Source organism: Sorghum bicolor, chromosome 2 (assembly GCF_000003195.3).
Source record: "Sorghum bicolor cultivar BTx623 chromosome 2, Sorghum_bicolor_NCBIv3, whole genome shotgun sequence".
Taxonomy (NCBI): domain Eukaryota; kingdom Viridiplantae; phylum Streptophyta; class Magnoliopsida; order Poales; family Poaceae; genus Sorghum; species Sorghum bicolor.
The window spans coordinates 63,392,257-63,412,353 of NC_012871.2; the positions used below are offsets into that span (position 1 = coordinate 63,392,257).

The 20,097-nt window shown below is 49.5% G+C and overlaps 4 protein-coding genes across 4 annotated transcripts; all 4 read left to right on the forward strand.

The window, feature by feature from the left end:
- Positions 2,726-7,604, forward strand: LOC8055865 (zinc finger protein WIP2). Its single transcript, XM_002460399.2, has 2 exons — positions 2,726-3,738; positions 6,790-7,604. Exons 1-2 carry the CDS (start codon positions 2,863-2,865, stop codon positions 7,267-7,269), a joined length of 1,356 nt encoding a protein of 451 aa, XP_002460444.1. The 5' UTR covers positions 2,726-2,862; the 3' UTR covers positions 7,270-7,604.
- Positions 13,125-14,470, forward strand: LOC8055866. The gene is made up of 2 exons (XM_002460400.2): positions 13,125-13,705; positions 13,941-14,470. The coding sequence occupies exons 1-2, from the start codon at positions 13,429-13,431 to the stop codon at positions 14,168-14,170; spliced, it is 507 nt and encodes a 168-aa protein (XP_002460445.1). The 5' UTR covers positions 13,125-13,428; the 3' UTR covers positions 14,171-14,470.
- Positions 14,472-19,165, forward strand: LOC8055867 (PRELI domain containing protein 3A). Its single transcript, XM_002460401.2, has 2 exons — positions 14,472-15,220; positions 15,300-19,165. Exons 1-2 carry the CDS (start codon positions 14,618-14,620, stop codon positions 15,309-15,311), a joined length of 615 nt encoding a protein of 204 aa, XP_002460446.2. The 5' UTR covers positions 14,472-14,617; the 3' UTR covers positions 15,312-19,165.
- On the forward strand, positions 18,184-19,359 carry LOC8055868 (zinc finger A20 and AN1 domain-containing stress-associated protein 1). Its single transcript, XM_002460402.2, has one exon. The coding sequence runs from the start codon at positions 18,490-18,492 to the stop codon at positions 19,006-19,008; it is 519 nt and encodes a 172-aa protein (XP_002460447.1). The 5' UTR covers positions 18,184-18,489; the 3' UTR covers positions 19,009-19,359.

Consider the following 20,097-nt stretch of genomic DNA (forward strand, 5'->3'; position numbering starts at 1 on the left):
TTAGGTGTCGGTGTCCTGATTACAACACGGCAGACAGTGTCGTCGGCTCGTCTCCATTAATCCGTGACTGGTAGACCCTGACCTGAGAGAAAACGAGATCGCAAGTAGCACACGCTGATGTGTATGGATCGACTGTGCAGACACCTGCCTGTCGCTCATATATATGATGAGGGTGAGAGAGACATAAACCAGCTTCTTCACCAAATATAATACGCGGTACATCGTCTCTGCGTATTATATTGTATACCTGGACACAGACGAATTTTCATCTCAAATAGGTACTCAATTAATTTTCCTTAAAAATTACGTGTTTTAGAGTACTATATATTGACTATATATCTCACATAATAGGCCTTCAATCACACTTGTTCGGCAAGTTTGCATGCTAGGAAATTCCAGGGAGCTATAATGATGTCCCAAAAGGTTGCATTTAAGTGAGACAAAGGTCGTGCAAAAGGACCCAATGCAACAAAAAAAGGTTGTACGGAGTATAATAGAATAAAATAAAATAAACAATGTCAACTAGTCCGGCCGATATAATCTTTAATAGTGGGGAAATAAGTTGATACTCCCATTATTCTAAATTATAATTCATTCTAAAAATCTAAGAGTCAAAATATCTTAATTAAATTTAACCAAATTTATATAATAAGATAATAACATTTATGATATTAACTAAATAACATTAAATTCTTTGTTAATTATGTTATCATAGTATACTTATTTGATATCATATATTCTTATATGTCTCTCTATAATTTTAGTCAAACTTGAGATGTTTTAACTCTCCAAGATTTGTTAAATGACTTATAATTTATTCGGAATGGATGCAGTAACTACTTTTTGGTTCTATATATAGGATAACGATAAGGTGAACTTTTGGATGAATCTTGATTACAGATCACCAATATGTGAAGTATGTATGAAAACATATTGAATACAGACATATATCAATGATATTATATTTGTTTTCATATTTCTGGTCGGATTAAGATTCGAATATTGATAGTACCAACCATGCCAGATATGATACAATTGGATGTTGACATTATAAATATGTGATTTGAGTATTTGGATACAGAAACAACATAAGATGTTGAATATCCGAACTCGGATACAGACAAATTTGAACTCCTCAAAATGGATTCGATCTCGAATATGGTCGAAAAATATCCTTACTGTTTTCATCTCTTCGTAGAGTCTATATATTTTTGTTAGAAGAAATATGATATTTCTTATGTTCAAACTCATGTTCCATATATGTTGTATATTGTATGACATGTGCAACACTCAGAAATAAGGTGGCCCTTTCAGATGAAGTCAGCCAAACCCAATTTTGATTACAATATAATACTTTTTGCCCAACAACTTAGTTAAAATCACTTGCTAAATCTTGAGTTTTAGCAAGTTGCTATTTCATTTGGCAAGTCAAAAAAAGATCTCTCTCCAACAAGTTGCTATTCTCACTTGGTAAAAATAGAGGATGACAGATGGACCTCCCTGTCATTGCCGCATCCAAGTTTCTGATGAGGACATGCACTTTTCAGAAGGGACCTCAAACTTTCAAAGAATTCACGGAGGCCGGATCTGTGACTTCAATGAGTCATGGCACTTTGCAAGATAATCTAGCAAGAGTAATCAATTTATGTGAGGGGACCGGATCGAAGCCGGTGCGGCGGGCTCCTGATCACCCCCGTGCGCGCGGTGGCGCAGCGAGCTCCTGCGCTCCTGCGTCCGGTGAGCGGGGCGAGGACGAGCCGACCGCGACGTCCCTAGCGAGCCGACTGCGACGATGTTTTACTGCGGCGATGTCCCCAGCCAACTGTGGCGAGCTCCCGCGCTCTTGCGTCTGTGCTCCTGCTCGTGCGGCGGCACGGCGAGCCGACCACGACATCCCCAGCGAGGTCCTACGAGCCGGGCGAGGGCGAGCAGAGCCGGGCGAGGGCGAGCAGGGCACAGGCGGTTGCGAGCACGTCGATACGCATGTGATAGCAAGTGCGGAAATTTACACGCGCGGCACCCCTAGATACGCAGTTGGAATAAATACCAAGTTGATTTAGGGAGTTGTTTCGCTTATTTGTGATTGAGCACCTGTTTTTGGAGAACATGAATAATCGCAGGGAGCAGTTCTCTGAGAAAGGAATTTAACGACGAGCAGGTACGTTTCGTTTGAGGAATGAGGTGGACTATTATTTTCTAACTCCTCACCTTTTGTATTTGGTTCGTGGAATAAATCGAATGAATTGATCCAACACCACATCATTCCATACGAGTTAATAATTAGTATATATATATATATATATATATATATATATATACACACACGCGAGGATTGAGTTTGATTTCATCATAGGATGAACTCATGAGGTGACTCCACGAACCAAAACACACCGTAAATTCCTGTTGGAGCCAGAGGGAGAAGAAGTCGTGCAGTACGTAAAAGCAGCTTCTGTATTTGAAAAAGATTGCGCCATCAAAAATTCAAAATAGCAGATGGCTTTCTTTTCAAAGAAACACACACACACACACACAAACCGCAAGTACACAGTCACACTCACACCCCTCACAGTTCCTCTTCAAACCCAAGTACCCAACAAAGCAGCCAAGCAGCAGGCAGGCAGGCAGGACGGAAGCGCCACTGTGAATACTCCAAACGTGCCCGCACCGCACCCACTGCACCCCCCTATAATAACCCGTCGCCAACGCCAACCACCTCGCCGCACACAACACCACACAAGCGTGTCTACCACCACACCACTGTGTGTACGTAGCCGGCCGGACCGACGAGTTGTAGTAGTAACCCGGCCGGCCAGGAGCTAGCTAGCTAGCTACTACCATTACCACCTCCGATCCTGTGCTGCCATGGAGAATCCCTACACGAGCTTCATCAACAGCCATCCCAGTCAGCACCACCACCACCGCTACTACTACCACCCCGCAGCGCCACCGGCGCCGGCGCCCACCGCCTACCCCTCCCTGCTGCCTTTCTTCGCTGCGCATCATCAGCCACCACCTGCGCCTGCTCCGACGCCGCCCTCGCCCCCGCTCCGGGAAGCCCTGCCGCTGCTCTCTCTAGCCCCCGCCCCGCCGCCCCCGCGCGGTATCGGTATCACGCGACAGCAGGACGAGAAGCGCCGCGGCCGCCGGGCACCGGCGTTGGATTCTGAAGAGGACAAGGACGAGGGAGACGAGGAAGAAGAGGAGGACGAAGGCCCCACCGAGAGCGGGGGCAACCACGGCCAGCAGAAGCGCCTGGGACAGGGAGCGCTGTTCGCCGACCTGAACGCCAAGGCGGCGGGTGACGACCCGATGGACGTGGAGGTGGAGGAGGCTGCCGACGGCTCCGGCTCCGGCTCCGCGGTGGGCGACGTGACTGTGGCGCTGCGCATCGGCCTGCCGCTGCCGCTGCCGCCGGCACCTACTACTACTAGCACCGGCGCGGCCGACCTGCAGGTCTCGGACCTCCCCGCCGCCGGCGCCCGCAGGCAGCAGCACAACCACGACGACGGCGGCGAGGAGGAGGACGACGACAGGGAGAACGGTGGCGGCGAGGAGGAGGAAGAAGAGGAGGAGACTACCGCGGTGGCGGCGCCGCTAGGGTTCCCGTCCACGCCGATCATCGGGCGGCTCAACATGGGGCAGTACTGGATCCCGACGCCGTCGCAGATCCTCATCGGCCCCACGCAGTTTTCCTGCCCCGTCTGCTTCAAGACCTTCAACCGATACAACAACATGCAGGTGAGCCGATCGATCGAGTCACCTTCACGTCGATTAATCATTTCATTTCATTCACGTACGCTGCTACTAGCTGCCGTTGTTCTTCTTGCCGCTTGCACCATGGACCATTCATGCATTTCTCCCCCATTTTTTTTTAACTGAAATAATCGAACTAACTAACAAAATCGAAGTGGTTTTCTCCCCAAACTGAATTTTCTCTTGAGCCATTAAACTCGTTTCCGTTGGTGATCAGTAAACTAGCTGTGTTTGATCGATTGTCTTCTTCATTTACTCTCGGAGACTTTTATTTTCTTGTCTATTGATGAGGACGAACGACGAAATAATTTTGGGGTTGCTAGTTTCTTGGGCAAGCTAGCCACAAGGGAACGTCGTAGATGTGATGTCGATCCCCAGCTCATCCCTCCCAATAATTGGAACTAGTTACCTAACATTGAATGATGTGGCATGCAGTAGCTAGCTAGGTTAAATAAAGTTTCTACAGTCGCCAAGCCCGGCCGGTTGTATGTGAAATGAGGAAATAATGAACACGGACGACGAACCCACACAGACAGCTTGTTGCTGTAAATAGCCACGGTTTTTTTGTCGGGACAGAGTGGAACAATCTGTGTCATCTCTGCTGTTATGTTCTAACTGTCGATTCCCTTTAACGTATGCTATTGAATAAAGGCTACAGATTCACACTCTACCGATGAAACTCTGAAAATATTGCAGTTAGTGCAAACATATGCTTTCCATGTAGATATGATATATGGAGTACGCCGATCTGAATATCTGATCTTGGAATTATGTGATAGTCCTAGGTAGCATATATATATGATGAAATGCTACATGTTATCCGTCTAGATTCATGCTAGTGTAACAATGATCTGATCTTGTCGGAAGTCGTAGGTACTAGAACATACCAAAATGTATATATGTAGATCCTCCACAGGCGTGGCTTCGCAAATCTCTTTCTTTCTTTATTTTATTGATTGAAGTGTAGCATAGGTGCACATGATGCTTTGGTTCTTCTCCAATGGCCATTGTCCTTTGGGTCTAAGCAGGTAGCTCGCCAGATAGATTACATACACGTGCTCATGTCTGTTGTGGCCGGCCGGGCGCCCCCTGACCGGCGATTAAGCTCAGAAACAAGGCCATCAGCAGGCCGGCCGGCCGCAGTTGCCGCCTTTTCGTGTGATTGAATTGAACAAGACCAGTCATGGCCAGGCCAGGAGAAGCCATGCATGCATGCTAGTACTTTTGAGCTTTTCCGGGAGGCCATCGTCTCGCTTTTTCCCGGGAGTTCGTCTTTAGGGAATGCATTCATGCATGCATGGAGATGGAGCTGTGGAGATCCATGCGAAGATCAGTCTCTCTCCGTCTTTGCAGATTTCTGCAGTGTGCAGTCTCTGGGTCTAATTTTCATTTGGGCATGGCATGGATGCAGCAGCTTGGTCATCAGATTCAGATCTTGCATCAGTGTTGCCTGCCAGTGTGGCCATGGAAAGAGATGAGCATGCATATGAATGCAGCTTTGCATTGGTCATCAGGTAGTGCGTGTCTGGTCGATGTGTGGAAATCGCTACGGCAGGCTGAGAGCCTCTGCGAGTAGACCATGGCGCTACTTTCTTTTGTCTACACACAGCCACTTGAGCCACACCTGGCCTGCCCCCTGATGCATGCACGGTCTATCTCCCAGAACATTACCACTATTTATCAACACGGCTTATCAGCTATTATAGCTTTTTTGTCTCACAACACACCAGTAAACAACAACACATTAGTAAACAGTACCAGCATCAGTGAAATCACTGATTGACCATTGACTTGGGATTCGCTGGTTGTTGTGTGCCTCCTACACGCTTCCCGAGAACTGCAAGAGATGTGCAGTGTTCTTGCTGTAGCTTAGCTATGCCGTCCTGCCACGCTCACTGTGCGCGGACGCAATCGCGCACGTACACGGTAGTCTCTCTCTGTCCGACAGAAACAACACACATGAGCGACGATCTATACAGTACGTAGTACTCTATAGCAAGCTAGTCTCTGGAAGCTAGCTAGACAGCCCTCGCTTTGCATGCTGCGACTGCGAGGCCTCTGCTCTCATGCGGCTTCTGATCCGGTTTCACCACTCACTGACATGGTGCAAAAGTAAAAAAAAAAAAAAAAAAAAACTGTGGAAAGGAGAACACTGTTTACGGGAGCCAGTCTTCTCTGATCATAAGCAACCATTAATATGTCAAAGAGATGCGCATGCATATGCATAATATGCATAGCAGGTGTATGGCCTCTCGAAATAAACAACGCGTTCAAACTGCCACTGGGTTACTTGATCATTAGCGCCAGTTTTATCTTTTGTTTTTAGAAGTCATTCTAGTTTTATCTCCAGTCAAACAAATCTCAAGTTTAGCAAAATTTATAAAAGGCAGTATCAATCTTTGATGGATCTAAGACTATTTATTTGATATTATATATAGATACTAACATTTATTTTTATAAATAAATTTGGTTACACTCAATACGGTTTGATATATATGGTACTAGGCTAAAATTATATTTCCTTTCGAGAAAGTAATACAGTAGATCAATGCACTGAACTCAAGTGTAGTAACACAGTAGTAATAATTAATGTTTTACCTTCTTATGCATCCATGAATGCATGATCACATGAGCACTGCCCTATACCTGATATTGCAGCATATGATCATGTACGCTATATATGTTCGTTCAACAACAAAAAAAAAGTACGCTATACTCATATGTACGTACATTAGGACACTGCACATATGCATGGGCGGATCTATGTAGAGGGTTGTGGGTGCGGGTGCACCCACAAAAATATCAAAAAATAGTGATTATGATCAAATTTTCACCATATTTGCACCCACATAGAAAAATCCTACGCACCCACAAGGCAAGCGCACCCCCTCATATTTGCTCTAGCTCCGCCACTGCACATATGTTGTACAGGTATTCATATATGCGCGCTGTTTCTTTGTGCTTTCGATCGTACGTATATGTACGTTTGTTGCGTGGGTGATTGATTAAACTCTGGATGGATGCGATGCGATGCAGATGCACATGTGGGGTCACGGGTCACAGTACCGCAAGGGCCCGGAGTCGCTGCGGGGCATCCAGCCGACGGCGATGCTGCGGCTGCCGTGCTACTGCTGCTCGCCGGGGTGCCGCAACAACATCGACCACCCGCGCGCCAAGCCGCTCAAGGACTTCCGCACGCTGCAGACGCACTACAAGCGCAAGCACGGGCTCAAGCCCTTCCTCTGCCGCCGCTGCGGCAAGGCCTTCGCCGTCAAGGGCGACTGGCGCACGCACGAGAAGAACTGCGGCAGGCTCTGGTACTGCCTCTGCGGCTCCGAGTTCAAGCACAAGCGCTCGCTCAAGGACCACGCCCGCGCCTTCGGCCATGGCCACGGCTTCGTCGTCGGCGCCGGCGCCGGCGCCGGCTGTGGCGGAGGACTCGACGACGATGATGACGGCGCGGTGTCCGACGTCGATCAGCACGACGGGGCCACGGCGGCCAGCAGGTCGATGTAACGCGATCCATGCCATGCGCATCTACATATATATATATATGGATCGAGCACTCTACGTACTAGCCGGCCGGCCGGCCGGCCGGCAGGTCGATCTTATATACTACATACTACAAAAGACCGTATGATCGACAGGCCGGCCGACCGGCGGTGCAATGCAAGTGCAAAAGAAAATCTGTTGTACTAGAGATTATCGAGCTCTTCTTTCATTTCGCAGCTGCTGCAGCGCTGCTGTTATCTTCTCTTTTTATCTGCTCCGGCCGTGTCCTAGCTAAGTACTGCACACGGCTCATCACTGGCACGAGAAATCAATCACGGGCATGAATATTTCAACAGCTAGCTTGCTTTGTCAATATGTGATCGATCGATGCACTGTTCGGAAACGATGGAGTCATCGATTCACGGCTAGAGGGTACCAGCCACTTGATCCTGTCGCCTTGCGTGCATATCTCGTTCAGTACAAGAGAGCGCATATTGTTGTGATAGATCCTGAAATGTAAACGAGCAAAGCACTAATTGTTGTATCGTCCAAACACAACAAGGTGTTGAAGAAATATCCCTCTTTGGTTAACTAGAAGGTAATGCTGTTTTTGCTCATAAGGCTATATGCCCCCATGCGTGCATGCACCATTTGGATGCCCCCATGTGCATTCTACGGTGATACACATGAGGGCATGTACCCTTACAGGCAAAATGTCTACATTTGTGGTTAACAAAGGGGTGAAGGTCAAGCAAGATTTTGCACGAAAGCTGATGAAGCCACTATGATGGAAGAGCGAGAGTGCACTATACCATGTATCCTCTGCAGTCATGGGCTCAGGCAAGGTCCTTTTAGCGCCTACGTCTTCACCCTCGTCCCAAATCTCCTCTACCACATGGCCATGGGTTCCCATGCTAGGAAGCTCCTAATCCAACCCCTTGTTGATGACAAGTCATGCCCTATGACATCCAATGACCCACTCATCATACTGTGGGTCAAGGCGACCTAGGTCTAGCGCCTCAAGATTGTCCTCATCACCATCACTACGCCAACCGGACTCGCTATCAACTTCTAGAAGAGTAATTTCGTCCCGCCAGACACTGGAGCATTGCTCATGCCCATACTATGATGTAAGTTGGACTGCTTCAGGCAAACCTACCTTAGCCCCCCTCTCTTTGACTCTCAAGCTTCTTGTGCATGTCTTGGATGAAATTGTCAATCTTAATCGAGCATCGCATCCCCACCTTGAGCGTCAGTGGCAAAGCTAGAGCAAATTAAAGGGTGGTGCACTTGCCTTGTGGGTGCATATGCTTATATCAGGGATGGTGCATATATGGTAAAATTTAAGCCAAAACTACTATTTTTTCAAAATTGGGGTGGTACGGTGCATCTGCACCCCCTAAAGATAGTATACATTCGCCCCTGTTGAGCGTTCAAGTGCTTACTAGGGGTGACCAGCTCATCCCATCGAATACGATGATCTCTACGAAACCCGTCTACATCATGGTTGTGTTCTTGCTTCCCAACTTCACGGTGTGGTGCATGGACTAGATGCATCAGAGCATGCTTTGGAAAGACGTCTCCCGTTTAGCGATGAAATATATGGAAGTGGGCAAGAACATCCCTCTCCTGTTTTTGTTTCTATATTTTTTGGCAAAAAATAGGATCATGTTCGAAAAATGTTAGGATTAGGAAACGGGATTGAGACATACAAATATAGGGAAATAGTAACAGAGAGTCAAAAATTAAGATAGGATCACATGATATAATGTTCTCAAGTAAGCATATATGAAGTCACACAACAATATATATACATGTTGTATGAAGTGGTAGGTCTAATATTCACTTGCACGACGATGTGTGTTAATATGTAATAGGTGATTAGTAGGTGTATTAATATAGCACAACCATATCCCATATAGATTGAAATGGGATAAATACGGGTTCATCCTAGAATAAAACGGTGTGCAACAAAAATGGGCATGAATCCCACTTCCTAGTTTCCTGTCTCATCCCCATATTTTTCCATAAATATGGGAACATGTGGGATAAAAGTAGAAAATGGGACATGAGATGAGACAAGATTATTTTGTCTATTTTCATCCTTACTCCTGTTACTCTAATAGTGACAACTACGTTGCCTGTTTAGTTGCTTGCCACCTCAAGTATGAAGATGTCCTTGGCGTTAACTACAATGGAATCAAGAACACCATTCTCCTCCTCAAGTAAGCAAATAAACACCTATCCAAGGTCGTCGGCCCTTGGTTGGACTAGGTGTGTTTCTAGTACACAAATGAATGACACACCATACTAATTCCCACCTCAAAGTTGTTCTATGCCCTTCTACCATTCTACCTGAATCTTACAGCAAGGTGGTCAGTTGTGGTGAATTTGTCCTCTTGTAGCACAATTAGACCAACCTTGGTCCGCTCGTGCTAGCGTTGCAAACCCTCCCCATTGCACTAGTACAAGCATCTCAATGGTGGTTGAGTTTGCCAACGACATGTCCCTGCCTCTGCAACCTTGCCTCAATCACTCCACCTATGTGGAGCTTGTCAAGCAACCTTTGTGAGCACCTCAACTTTGTGCAGTTCGACGACTGGTACAACTCCCATCTCTTGTTCTGGCCCCCCAAGCTGGTATTGAAGATTGAGGCATTCTACACTCTCATGGATACTAGCTCTGGTACACCCTTTTTTGAGATCAACTAGTACAACCATGCCCCAGTCAAGGTTCATGTCTTCTTGTGGGTCCTGTGAGGCAACACTAGGATGTGAGAATTCCTTCACCATCATGTCACTCTTGGCATGATGACATGCCCCTTCTATCCTGTGACTGAGAGCATCGTGAGCGCCTCTTCTTCACTAGCCTCTGAATTGCGGCGTTCTATTGCAAATTTTGCCTAGATAGAGTGACATTGGACCTTCACACCCTCAACTCTTGTCTACTTCCCTCCTCATCCATCGGAACATCTAGAAGTGGCACAACCAAATCTTCAATGCTCTCGACCAGATCCTATCCCCAGCCTCCTTAGATCTGTTGCCCTTAAGCATGTTGGGCGTCTACCCCTCACCTCTTATGGCCTGATGTTTGAACTATACTTATGTAATGTAGGTTTTCTTATCCTTTGACCCCATCTCCACTAGTGATTACTTCCCCTTGGAAGGCAATAGAGGAATTTTTTGAGCCATGCAAATGGATAAATTCACTATGCATGCTTCCTAGATCCTATAATATAATATTCGGTTATATTTGACATGACAATTTACATTGATATTGCTCTGTTTACTTGAGCTTATCAGCTGAATCTATCTACATTCAACACTAACCAACCAGGCGTCAGCGTTGTGACTTGTGAGGCTGCAACCATCCCAGCCTGCTCGCGGAAAGGCTGTGAGTCGTATTCCCCATTTGTTTTGCATACCCCAGAAAAAGGAAAAGGGCGCAACCGCACCAGACCCTGGAACCGGCGGAGACACAAGCTTAACACACAGACACCGAGACACGCTCGCACAACTTGCTGTCGAGTTTGGAGACGCCGGATCAGAAATCATCAGATGGATCTTCTTTTCACAAGATCGACGGAGGATCAACTTTTTGGCTCACCTGAGAGGCTCGTGGAATAATGGCCGACAAAAAAAAGTGTGCGCAGTCCTGATGGATGGAACGTCAGATTCGGATGCGCGCGCACATAGTAGAAGTAGTACCCATACCATGTGATGTTATGTTGGTGTCAAATGATGAGTTTTCGTCGCGTCTCCTGGGCCTAAATTAAGGGAAAACTGCAGTACACCGGCACTGGAGGGAATCAAACGGGACCCCCCCCTCTGAATTCTGATCGTGCCGGTGCAAGGGCCATGGGGCATTGCCATTGCCGTTCTTTTGTTGCAGGGCTGTGCTGTGCTTTCCCGCGAGGACGACGAGGATGCGTGGTCTCTCGCATTCGCACGCCGGCGACAGATCGGTGGGCACCGGGCGTTGTTGGCGTTGCTTGCACTCTAGGAGCTGTGCTGTGCATCCGATCGAGCCGAAGCGAGTTCATCTGCGTCCCGGACCCCGGGGTTGCATTGACGCGGCGTGCAAAGCAATGTGGAGGACGGAGGGCAGCGTGCCGGAGACTGCACTCTTTCTTTAGCAGCCTTCCATCTTTTCAGCTTGTCAGTACATACTTTGCCATGTAACGTCTCGTCACTCGCTGCGTAAAAAGTTTGATACGCTGGTGCGCCAAAGTACATTCGAACTGCATGTCAGTGCATCTTCTTTTTTTTCCCCTCAACAGTAGAACATGCATTTCGTTCAAAAAAAACTAGTAAAATACTCCCTCATCAAAAAATAGGTTTTCAACATGTCGATCAATCTCAAATTGAATCATTTATATTAAGAATACTAATATATTATTTTAATCTAGTAATATATTTTTACAATAAACCTGTTTATAGAATGTTGATATAGTTTTTTATAAACCTGTAATCGAAATGTTGATATTGATTCACTCCTCAAAAAACTAAATTAATATTATTTTTCGACAAGTGAGTAATAATATTTGGATCTAGTCAACTAATGGTTAGCCTTAGTAAGGATGGCAACGGGGTAGTTTCGGGTCGAATATCTGCGAGTTTCAGTTCTCGTGGTTTGGATTTATGAATGATTTTTTATCCACGATTTTTGAGTTTAGTTTTCCACCCGTGGATATCCAATGGATATCTGAAATAAATTATTTAGAATTAAAATTTATATTTTATAATATGCTAATAATAACTTGTTTACTTAGATAGTTAAATTTATTCTAAGTTAATAACTTGTTTACCCATGAAAATATTTTTATTTGTTGCCTCTTGTTTATACATGTGAATATGGGTATATATATCTTGGATATGTTCATAGAAATTCCTTATTGCTATTACTATGTTGTCATACAAAGCGGGTTTCGGGTATCTATTTGGGTTTCGGTATCCACAGTTTTGGTTTTGAAGATAGATTTTCACTCGAATCGGTGTTTGGTTCAATTTCGGGTTCGGGTGCATAGGGACTCCACCCTATCCGAATCCGCCCGTTTGCCATCCTTAAGCCTTAGCGTGTAGATATGGAAACTCACTATGCTATTATGTGAGCCTTGTGTGGATTCTCCTACTAATATGTAGCTTCATTTTTTTAAGGAAAAAATAGCAAATAGTATTGTAAACTTTTACTTGAGCTAATAGCTAATTGTTTGAATACACTAGCTAATTTAAGCTGCTAACAATTAGCTATCTAGATCCAAATATTTTCTAAGTATTACCTTCATTTTAAATAGTTTATATCTTTTGAGATTGAGATATGCAATCACAAATTTGTTTTGAAGTTATGTGTTTTATTGTGATAAATTGTTTAAGAGGTTATACAATTCTTGTGGAAACATACTAGTTTCTAATATCTTTTGAGTTAAATGCATCAACAATTTTCGTCTCCTCTATTATCCTACCGGTAGTTATCGAAAAAAAAACATGCGCAATTTTTGAACTTGTCAAGGGTGACACTAAGGTTAGTCTCAGTGGTGGTTTCACAAGAGTTTCATTCTCATTTAAAACTATGACACATCATGAGATTTGCTTAGTTGGCATGGTATTTACGAGGAAAGAGAGAAATAGTTTTATTATGATGAAACCACCATCATATTTTTTATCAACACAATGAAACCTCGCTCCACCGAGACTGATTTGTTTCATTCTCATGCACTCTCAATGATCTTCTATGTGAGATAAGTAATGAATTGTACGCAATTGCAAGGCTATACATTTAATTTATAATCCTAGCATCATATAACAATTAAGTGATGTGGCTAACCTATAAAATTGTGTATTCAGGTGGACTATTCCATTCGCTTGATGTACCATTCTTGGTAACTGTGTATTGAAGCTCTGTACTGAGATTTGTCTTAGGTCCACAAACTCTTAAACTATTTTTTGGCTCCCGTTGGAGAAAAAAAAAATAAACAAATCGCCGGCAGTCAACGTCAGGTACCAGTACCACATTCAGGTTCACCATTTTTATACCTTCTTGGGCTCACATCCAGGCTTTGTTTTCGGCCCAGTCGAGACTAACAGGCCCAGTAAGCCCCATATCACGTTTCCATATCATCGAGATGCCGCGGACGGGCGCAGTTCCGTCCGTGTCGCATACTCGCATCGCATCCCACGCAACGCAATGGCGTCGTCTCCTCTCGCACCCACCCGGACCTACTCGCCCCTAGTGCCCAAGCTGCCCCGCCCCTCGCCCCCATCCCCGTGTAGCTCTCCTCGTCGCAGTGCACGGTGGCCGCGCTCGGCGCGAGCCAGAGCGACTCCCGGCAGCAACAGCAGCAGCAGCAGCAGCTCGACGGCGGCGGCGACGGAGGAGCAGAAGAGGTGCCTCAGATGCGGCGGCGTTTACCGAGACGAGGAGAACCACCCGACCGCCTGCGCCTTCCATGGCCACATCACAGGTGGAGTCTTATCCTCTCAAAATCATCCTCTGTGCTCCAGCCTACGGTGGGCTGCTTACAAAATATCTTCCCCAACAGCTATTTATTTGGGCTTCGTACTTAAATCTTATAATAGGCCCATATGCCGACCCACGACTAAAATGTAGATGGAGGCCCATACAAACCCAATATGCCACCCAGTGTTGACGCCGGTTATGTGAACTTGTTGTGTAAACCCTGCCGTGTGGCATCGCAGGCGAGAAGGGTCTGTTCTCCATGTCGCCGCCGCACCAGGGCATCGACGGCGAGTGGAGCGACAAGAGCGGGATCATCGTGTACCGCTGGAACGACGAGGGGAGCCGGCCCAACACCGGCCGCGCCAACTGGAAGAAGCGCTGGAGCTGCTGCCAGGAGCGCGAGGAGGACGCGCCGCCGTGCCAGCGCGGGTGGCACGTCTCCTACGACGACGGCTACACCCTCTTCTAGGTCTCTGCTAGTGCCCGTGAAGACCACCATATTGCCCTGCCAGATGTGCCAATAAAATCTTTTGCCAATAAGATGACAAACTTGCTTGTCGCCTATTACTTGGAGTTGTACAAAAGACAAGCATCTAGTTGAGCTGATGATGTTGGTTGCCTCGACGCCGAGCTGCGATTTCTGCTTTGCTCGCCATTGCCGAATGGAAGCTTGTCCTAGGCCCAAGGCACAGCCGCACAGGCTCGACAGCAAAGCAGAGCTGGAAAAAAAAACGCGCTTGTGGGTTTAATTCCCCGCGCCACGCGAATATTCCTCTCCTCTTCTCCGCCTCTCGAGACCCCCACGCTGACGCTACGTGTCTCCAAGGTCCTCCTTGCTTCCATCCCGCTCCGCCGCTCTCGCCGGCTGACGGAGAACCGCGCGTCCCCGCCACCTCCGCCCTCGCCGCACGCTGCCATGGTGGTCTCCTACACGCAGGAGCACGTGTACCGGCACCCCTGGCACCGGGTCACCGCCGCGGCGTGGCGCAAGTTCACGGACCCGGCGGCGCGCGCCGCCGACTCCGGGGCGCTCTCCCACATCCTCGACGTCCACACGCTGTCCCGCGACGTGGACGCGGTGTCGGGCCGGCTCCGCGCCGTGCGCGCCATCGCGGGCCGGACGCCGCCGCTCCCGCTCCTGCTCCGCGGCCTAGTAGCGGGAGGAGCGGCCGGTGGCGGCGACGTGGTGGTGCTCTGCGTCGAGCGCACGGACGTGGACGCGCCCGCGCGGGACATGCGGGTGGCATCCCGCAATGCCACGCTCCGGGGGCTCGTGGACGTGCAGGAGCGGTGCAGCTACGAGCCGCACCCGGCGCGGCCCGACGAGTGGACGCTGTTCCGGCAGGAGACCACCATCCGGTGCGCGCCGCTGGCGGCCGTGGCGGCCAAGCTGGCCGAGCTCGTGGAGCGGCGGTGCGCGGAGAGGTTCACGCAGAACGCGGACAGAGGGAAGGAGGTCGTGGAGAGGATCTGCCAGGACCTTGCAGTGGAGGAGGACTCGTACACCCACTCCACTGAGGTACTCGCGGAACGGTGATCAAGCGTGGTGTTTTTGCCAATGCTGATGCTCATGCTTGACAGTGCTTTGCTGTGTGCAGAGGCTCTGGTGATGTGTGATTGTGAATACTCCACGTCTCAAATACTAAAAAAGTGAAAAGAGCCCGAATTTCACAGTTCAAACCATTGGCTCGTGCCGGACTGCCGTGTATGTCGATAGTGCAAGCACATCTGTACATGTGGCTAGGTGCTCTTTTGCATGTTTCTGGCAAGAGATTTTGTGCAAAACTCTGGAGTAAAAAATGCAAAATTCTGATTCGAATATTGATTTTTTGGGACATGAAAAAAAAGGAATGTACCCGCATGCCAGAAAGTCAAAGCAGAAGGCTGAAAATGAAGTACTGAACTTTAGGTATCGATCCACTGCACAATTCGCATGACTGAAACGAAATTGAAGACAAAACGGAAGCAAAGGCAGCAGCATCAAAACGGGAAGGACTCCTTTGAAATGGAGTAATTCTAGGGGGTCGTTTGAATCCTTTTATTTTTGGAGGAACTGAAATCTACATAATGGATTAGACTATTTAGCTTAAAATTTGACATTTCATAACTTTATCACGCTCACAAATAAGTCTATCTCAAATTAATAGGGTGAGAGATATAAATAGATTATGTTCCCTCAAAAGAAGAGATAGAAATAGAAACAATTCTATAGATCACTGTGCTATAATTCTATTCTCCAACTTATGACACATTCTTCAACTCTTTTCCCTACAATAAAAATGCAACATATAAGTATATCCCTTGTATTCCTAACAATAAATATACAAATATATTTCTTATACAACCATATTAGCTTAATTAATCTAGGTCTAAATTGTAATTATTAGAATGAATTGAATTCAAGGATCCAAATGGGCCTCAACTATATTAATTAGAAATTGTGAACTAATTAAAACACACAGAGTTCAGGAAATTCTTGCGTTCCAAAGGGCCCGAAAAATCTGAACTGATGCCCCCATTTCTTGTCTCCGTGTCTCTCAGCCTCTGACCACTGTATCCTACACTTTAACACTTTGTTATCTAAAAACAGCATGTACATATCGAGCATCCTGTGCGCCAGAAAGCAGCAGTAGCTATCGCCTTGAGGGGTTCAGGTTCAGTTCGTGATTCCAGGTATCCAGAATAGATATCTCATATCTGCTGCCATCTGTATCCCTCATCTGCTGGTGGGGCTTGCACAACTTGGCGATGTGTCACATAGTGCCACCAATCCACATAATATCTCGCCGGGGATACGGCTGGCCTCTTCTTGGTTCTCATCCTCCCAAGCTGAGGATCGTTTGCCGTTTGCCGATAGAGACGGCCCACGGTGAGAAAAAGCACTCAATCCAACTAGCCATCTAGCTGCTGCTCTTGAGCTGTCAGATATCTGAACTGAAGCTGCACTGCTCGATCTCCACCCTTTCGAGCGACGGACCGGCGCCGGCGGTCTTGCTTTTTATGCTGCGCTCCGCCTCCGCAGCTGGCCCCTGCAGCAGCGCATGCAGGCCGGCCGACGGATCCGAATCCGATGTCGGCAGCACGCGCCGCTGTGTCACCGTGCGATCGTGATCACGGCCGGCAGCCCTCCAATCTTCGCGTGGCTACACGCGTGATCCGATTACAGCCACGCTTCCCTCCCGTAATAATCGGGGCACCGTGTGTTCAGCTCACAAGCTAAGGCATGGTTGGCGAGTTGCCAGTTTTCGGGTGCCGCTGCAGCGACGCCAGCCAGCTGGGGAAAAGCAAGCTGCTCTTGTCGTGCTCGTGGCGAGAGAGCATCCATCTGCTTATCCCGATCGATGAAGGGATCGCGTACGTCCCCGGTTGGCCACCTTGTTAACGTCAGACATGATGGACAACGTAGTATCCCGCCTTGTGTCGCGCTGATGGAATTTTCTGGTGGAGCGAATTGGTAACAGACGCGCGCGGCTGCGAGGTGTCCGTCGTGGCCTCATGCACGGCAGCCAAAAGAAAAAATTGGCGCGGGCCGGGGCGGGCACGGCCACGAGTTCGCCCCCATGTCGACATGCAAATCTGGCCAGAGAAGAGGTCGCTCACTCGATTTAGTATTCTCCCTCTCGTCTTTCAGCTAGCTGGTGCTAGCATCAGCCTGTCAGAGGGGGCGGTATGGTGACATGGACAGGCGAGGGAGACGACGGAAAAAGAAAGAGGGATGGCCATGCTAATCCAGACAGCTCAGCGTCCGAAAGCGACGCCATGCGCGGCGAGGTTGGCTTTAGTTTTACTGATTGACCGAACGGGGAGGGAGGATCAAGCTGAACGTTCGTGTGGTGCGGTAGACGGGAGACGGCGACGACGGTTTCCATGTCCCAAGCCCCCCTGCGCCTGCGGCCGTCCATCGTACGCCAATCCCGGCTGCCTGGAGTCGGCGGTGCGCGCGCGAGCGCCGACGGTTGGTTTTGAGCGGTTTCGCTTGGTTTCCTGCTGTGCTCAGCCTCAGATGGTATCCCTCGGCCTGCGCGTCCGCGTCGGTCTCGGTCAGCCCGGGCGGCTGGAATACTTGCCCCACCCGGTCCCAATCCAAACCCACCCCGCCCGCCCGCACACGCACACGCACGGCCGGGACGGAACAACCAGCACACGAACCCGTCCGTGCGACCGCGTCCTAGATAGAAATCCGAGCGCACTAAACTAAACGGGACCATCCTACCCCTCGGCACCCAGCCCCGTGCGCCGGCTCTCTGGATCCCAGCCTTAACCGCTGCGGACGCACCCACAGCCCGTGAGTGGCCCGCAGCGCGCCATGTTGTTCACGTTCCTTCGCCGTTTCCGCCAGGGCGGCCGAGGTCGCGACAGGTGGACAGCCGAAACCGGGAGGCAGGCACGCTAGCGCCGGGGCAGCGTCGTCAACTGGACGCGACAACGAGGCCGAGGACGGAAATAACACGCGGGGCGGGGCGGGGCGGGCGGGCGCGTCGCTGTTGCCTTTCGCCGCTGCGCTTGCGCGTCCGCGGAAGGGGACGCGTCCCCGTCTTCCCACTTCCCCCCCCGATAAAAACCCGGGCGCGCCTCTCGTCCATTCCTCGCGGAACTCGCTCCCCTCCCCGCGGATCACAGGCTCACCACCCAATTCGCAAGCTCCCCCCCCTCCTCCTCCGTCTTTCCCCCACCCTCCGAAAAGCAAGGTCCGGCCCCGGGCCGCCCGCGCGCGCGTACACACAGACACAGACACAGGCACAGGCACGGTTGTTCGTTCGGGTTCCTTTTGCCAGGTGCACGACGAGCATGGCGCAGCGCGACAAGAAGGAGGAGCCCACGGAGCTCCGGGCGCCGGAGATCACGCTGTGCGCCAACAACTGCGGCTTCCCGGGGAACCCGGCCACGCAGAACCTGTGCCAGAGCTGCTTCTCGGCGGCCACGGCGTCGAGGTCGTCGTCGCCGTCGTCCCCTACCTCCTCTTCCTCAGCTTCAGCGGTGTCGCAGCCGAGGCCGGCGGCACTCGTAGACGCAGCAGCGGTGGAGCTGCTGGCCTCTGCGGATGCCGCAGCCGTGGGCCAGTCTATGGAGGTCGTCGCCGCCGCTCCGGCGGCCACGGCGGCGAGGTCGTCTGCTGTGAACCGGTGCTCCAGCTGCCGGAAGCGGGTGGGGCTGACGGGGTTCCGGTGCCGGTGCGGCGAGCTCTTCTGCGGCGCGCACCGGTACTCGGACCGGCACGGCTGCAGCTACGACTACAAGGGCGCCGGCAGGGACGCCATCGCCCGGGAGAACCCGGTGGTGCGCGCGGCCAAGATCGTTAGGTTCTGATCGACGACGGCGGACAGGCGGAGGAAGAGATTGCAGAGGGGAGATCCATCCAAAGGGCGGAAGGGGTAAAGGCATGCATGCAGATGAAAGAAAGTTCGTCTTCGGTGTTATTATTATGCTGTTCTTGAACGTGTTTGATTTTTAATCTCCTTTTTTTTTATATAATTTTCCTACGGGAATGGGAGGAAAAGAGGTGGACGAAGAATAGTGTAATAATAATGGTGGTGGTGGTGGTTGAGGGCCCAAAACGATGAACAAATGGGTTGGGTTGGGTTGGGTTGGGTTGGGTGTATGTATCTGTCACACGCAACTTTGTGCAAAAACTATTATACTACGAGTACGTTTCTCGTCTCTCTCGTACAGAAAACACCAGCACGAGCGATGATTGGTCAATCATTCGTCAGGCAGGCTCGTATACTAGTAATCATCTCTGCCGATCCCGGAAGTATTTTTTACAGACTTTTTCAGACCGAAAGATTGAGAAGCGATCAACTCCTCTTTCCGCAGAAGAATTATGCCCCCGTGTGTGGCCCACCTGCTCCATAATGGAACCGCATTATCGCGGCCGCGGTCGGCACATAGTCATCTCCCGGGCCGACTGGGCTGGGTCCCGTGCCCGTCGCTTTCGCGGACGCCACATGGACCGGGCCGCAGTGGAGACGCATGCCACCCGCCTTCGCCTCTCCTCCGCTCGAGGCGCCATTGGACGGCCGGCCGGCCGGCCAACCGCTCGTCTTCTTCCGCGCGGTTGCCATCGCAGTCCGCCGCAGCCCTGACCGGCGCCGCCGGCTGCTGGCCGCTGACTTGTTCTCCCCTGCTGATCCGTCATCGCCCTTCATTATTACTAGATTAGTATTGCTGATGGTTGGCGATTTGTGCTGTTCCTCGTCGATGCGTCGAGAGGCTTGCTAGTAATTCGGCTGCTCGATGCGCTGCACAGGAACAGCGGTCAGCGCGGCGCATTCTTTTTTTTTTTCGCGAACGTGTCCTCGTGCCAGCGCAGCGCGTTCGTTGAACTGGTAGCTTGTTTAGTTGTTTGCTTCTTTGTTTTCGCTGGGTGCTACAGTTTTTTTTTTTATTCAGCTGGCG

What these genes read in the sequence shown, in the direction of transcription:
- LOC8055865 (XM_002460399.2), top strand. Translation starts at nt 2,863, where the DNA reads ATGGAGAATCCCTACACGAGCTTCATCAACAGCCATCCCAGTCAGCAC. An exon ending in ACCGATACAACAACATGCAG is followed by an intron (nt 3,739 to 6,789) that starts GTGAGCCGATCG and finishes GATGCGATGCAG; the next exon opens with ATGCACATGTGGGGTCACGG.
- LOC8055867 (XM_002460401.2), top strand. Translation starts at nt 14,618, where the DNA reads ATGGTGGTCTCCTACACGCAGGAGCACGTGTACCGGCACCCCTGGCAC.
- LOC8055868 (XM_002460402.2), top strand. Translation starts at nt 18,490, where the DNA reads ATGGCGCAGCGCGACAAGAAGGAGGAGCCCACGGAGCTCCGGGCGCCG.
- LOC8055866 (XM_002460400.2), top strand. Translation starts at nt 13,429, where the DNA reads ATGGCGTCGTCTCCTCTCGCACCCACCCGGACCTACTCGCCCCTAGTG. An exon ending in CTTCCATGGCCACATCACAG is followed by an intron (nt 13,706 to 13,940) that starts GTGGAGTCTTAT and finishes GTGGCATCGCAG; the next exon opens with GCGAGAAGGGTCTGTTCTCC.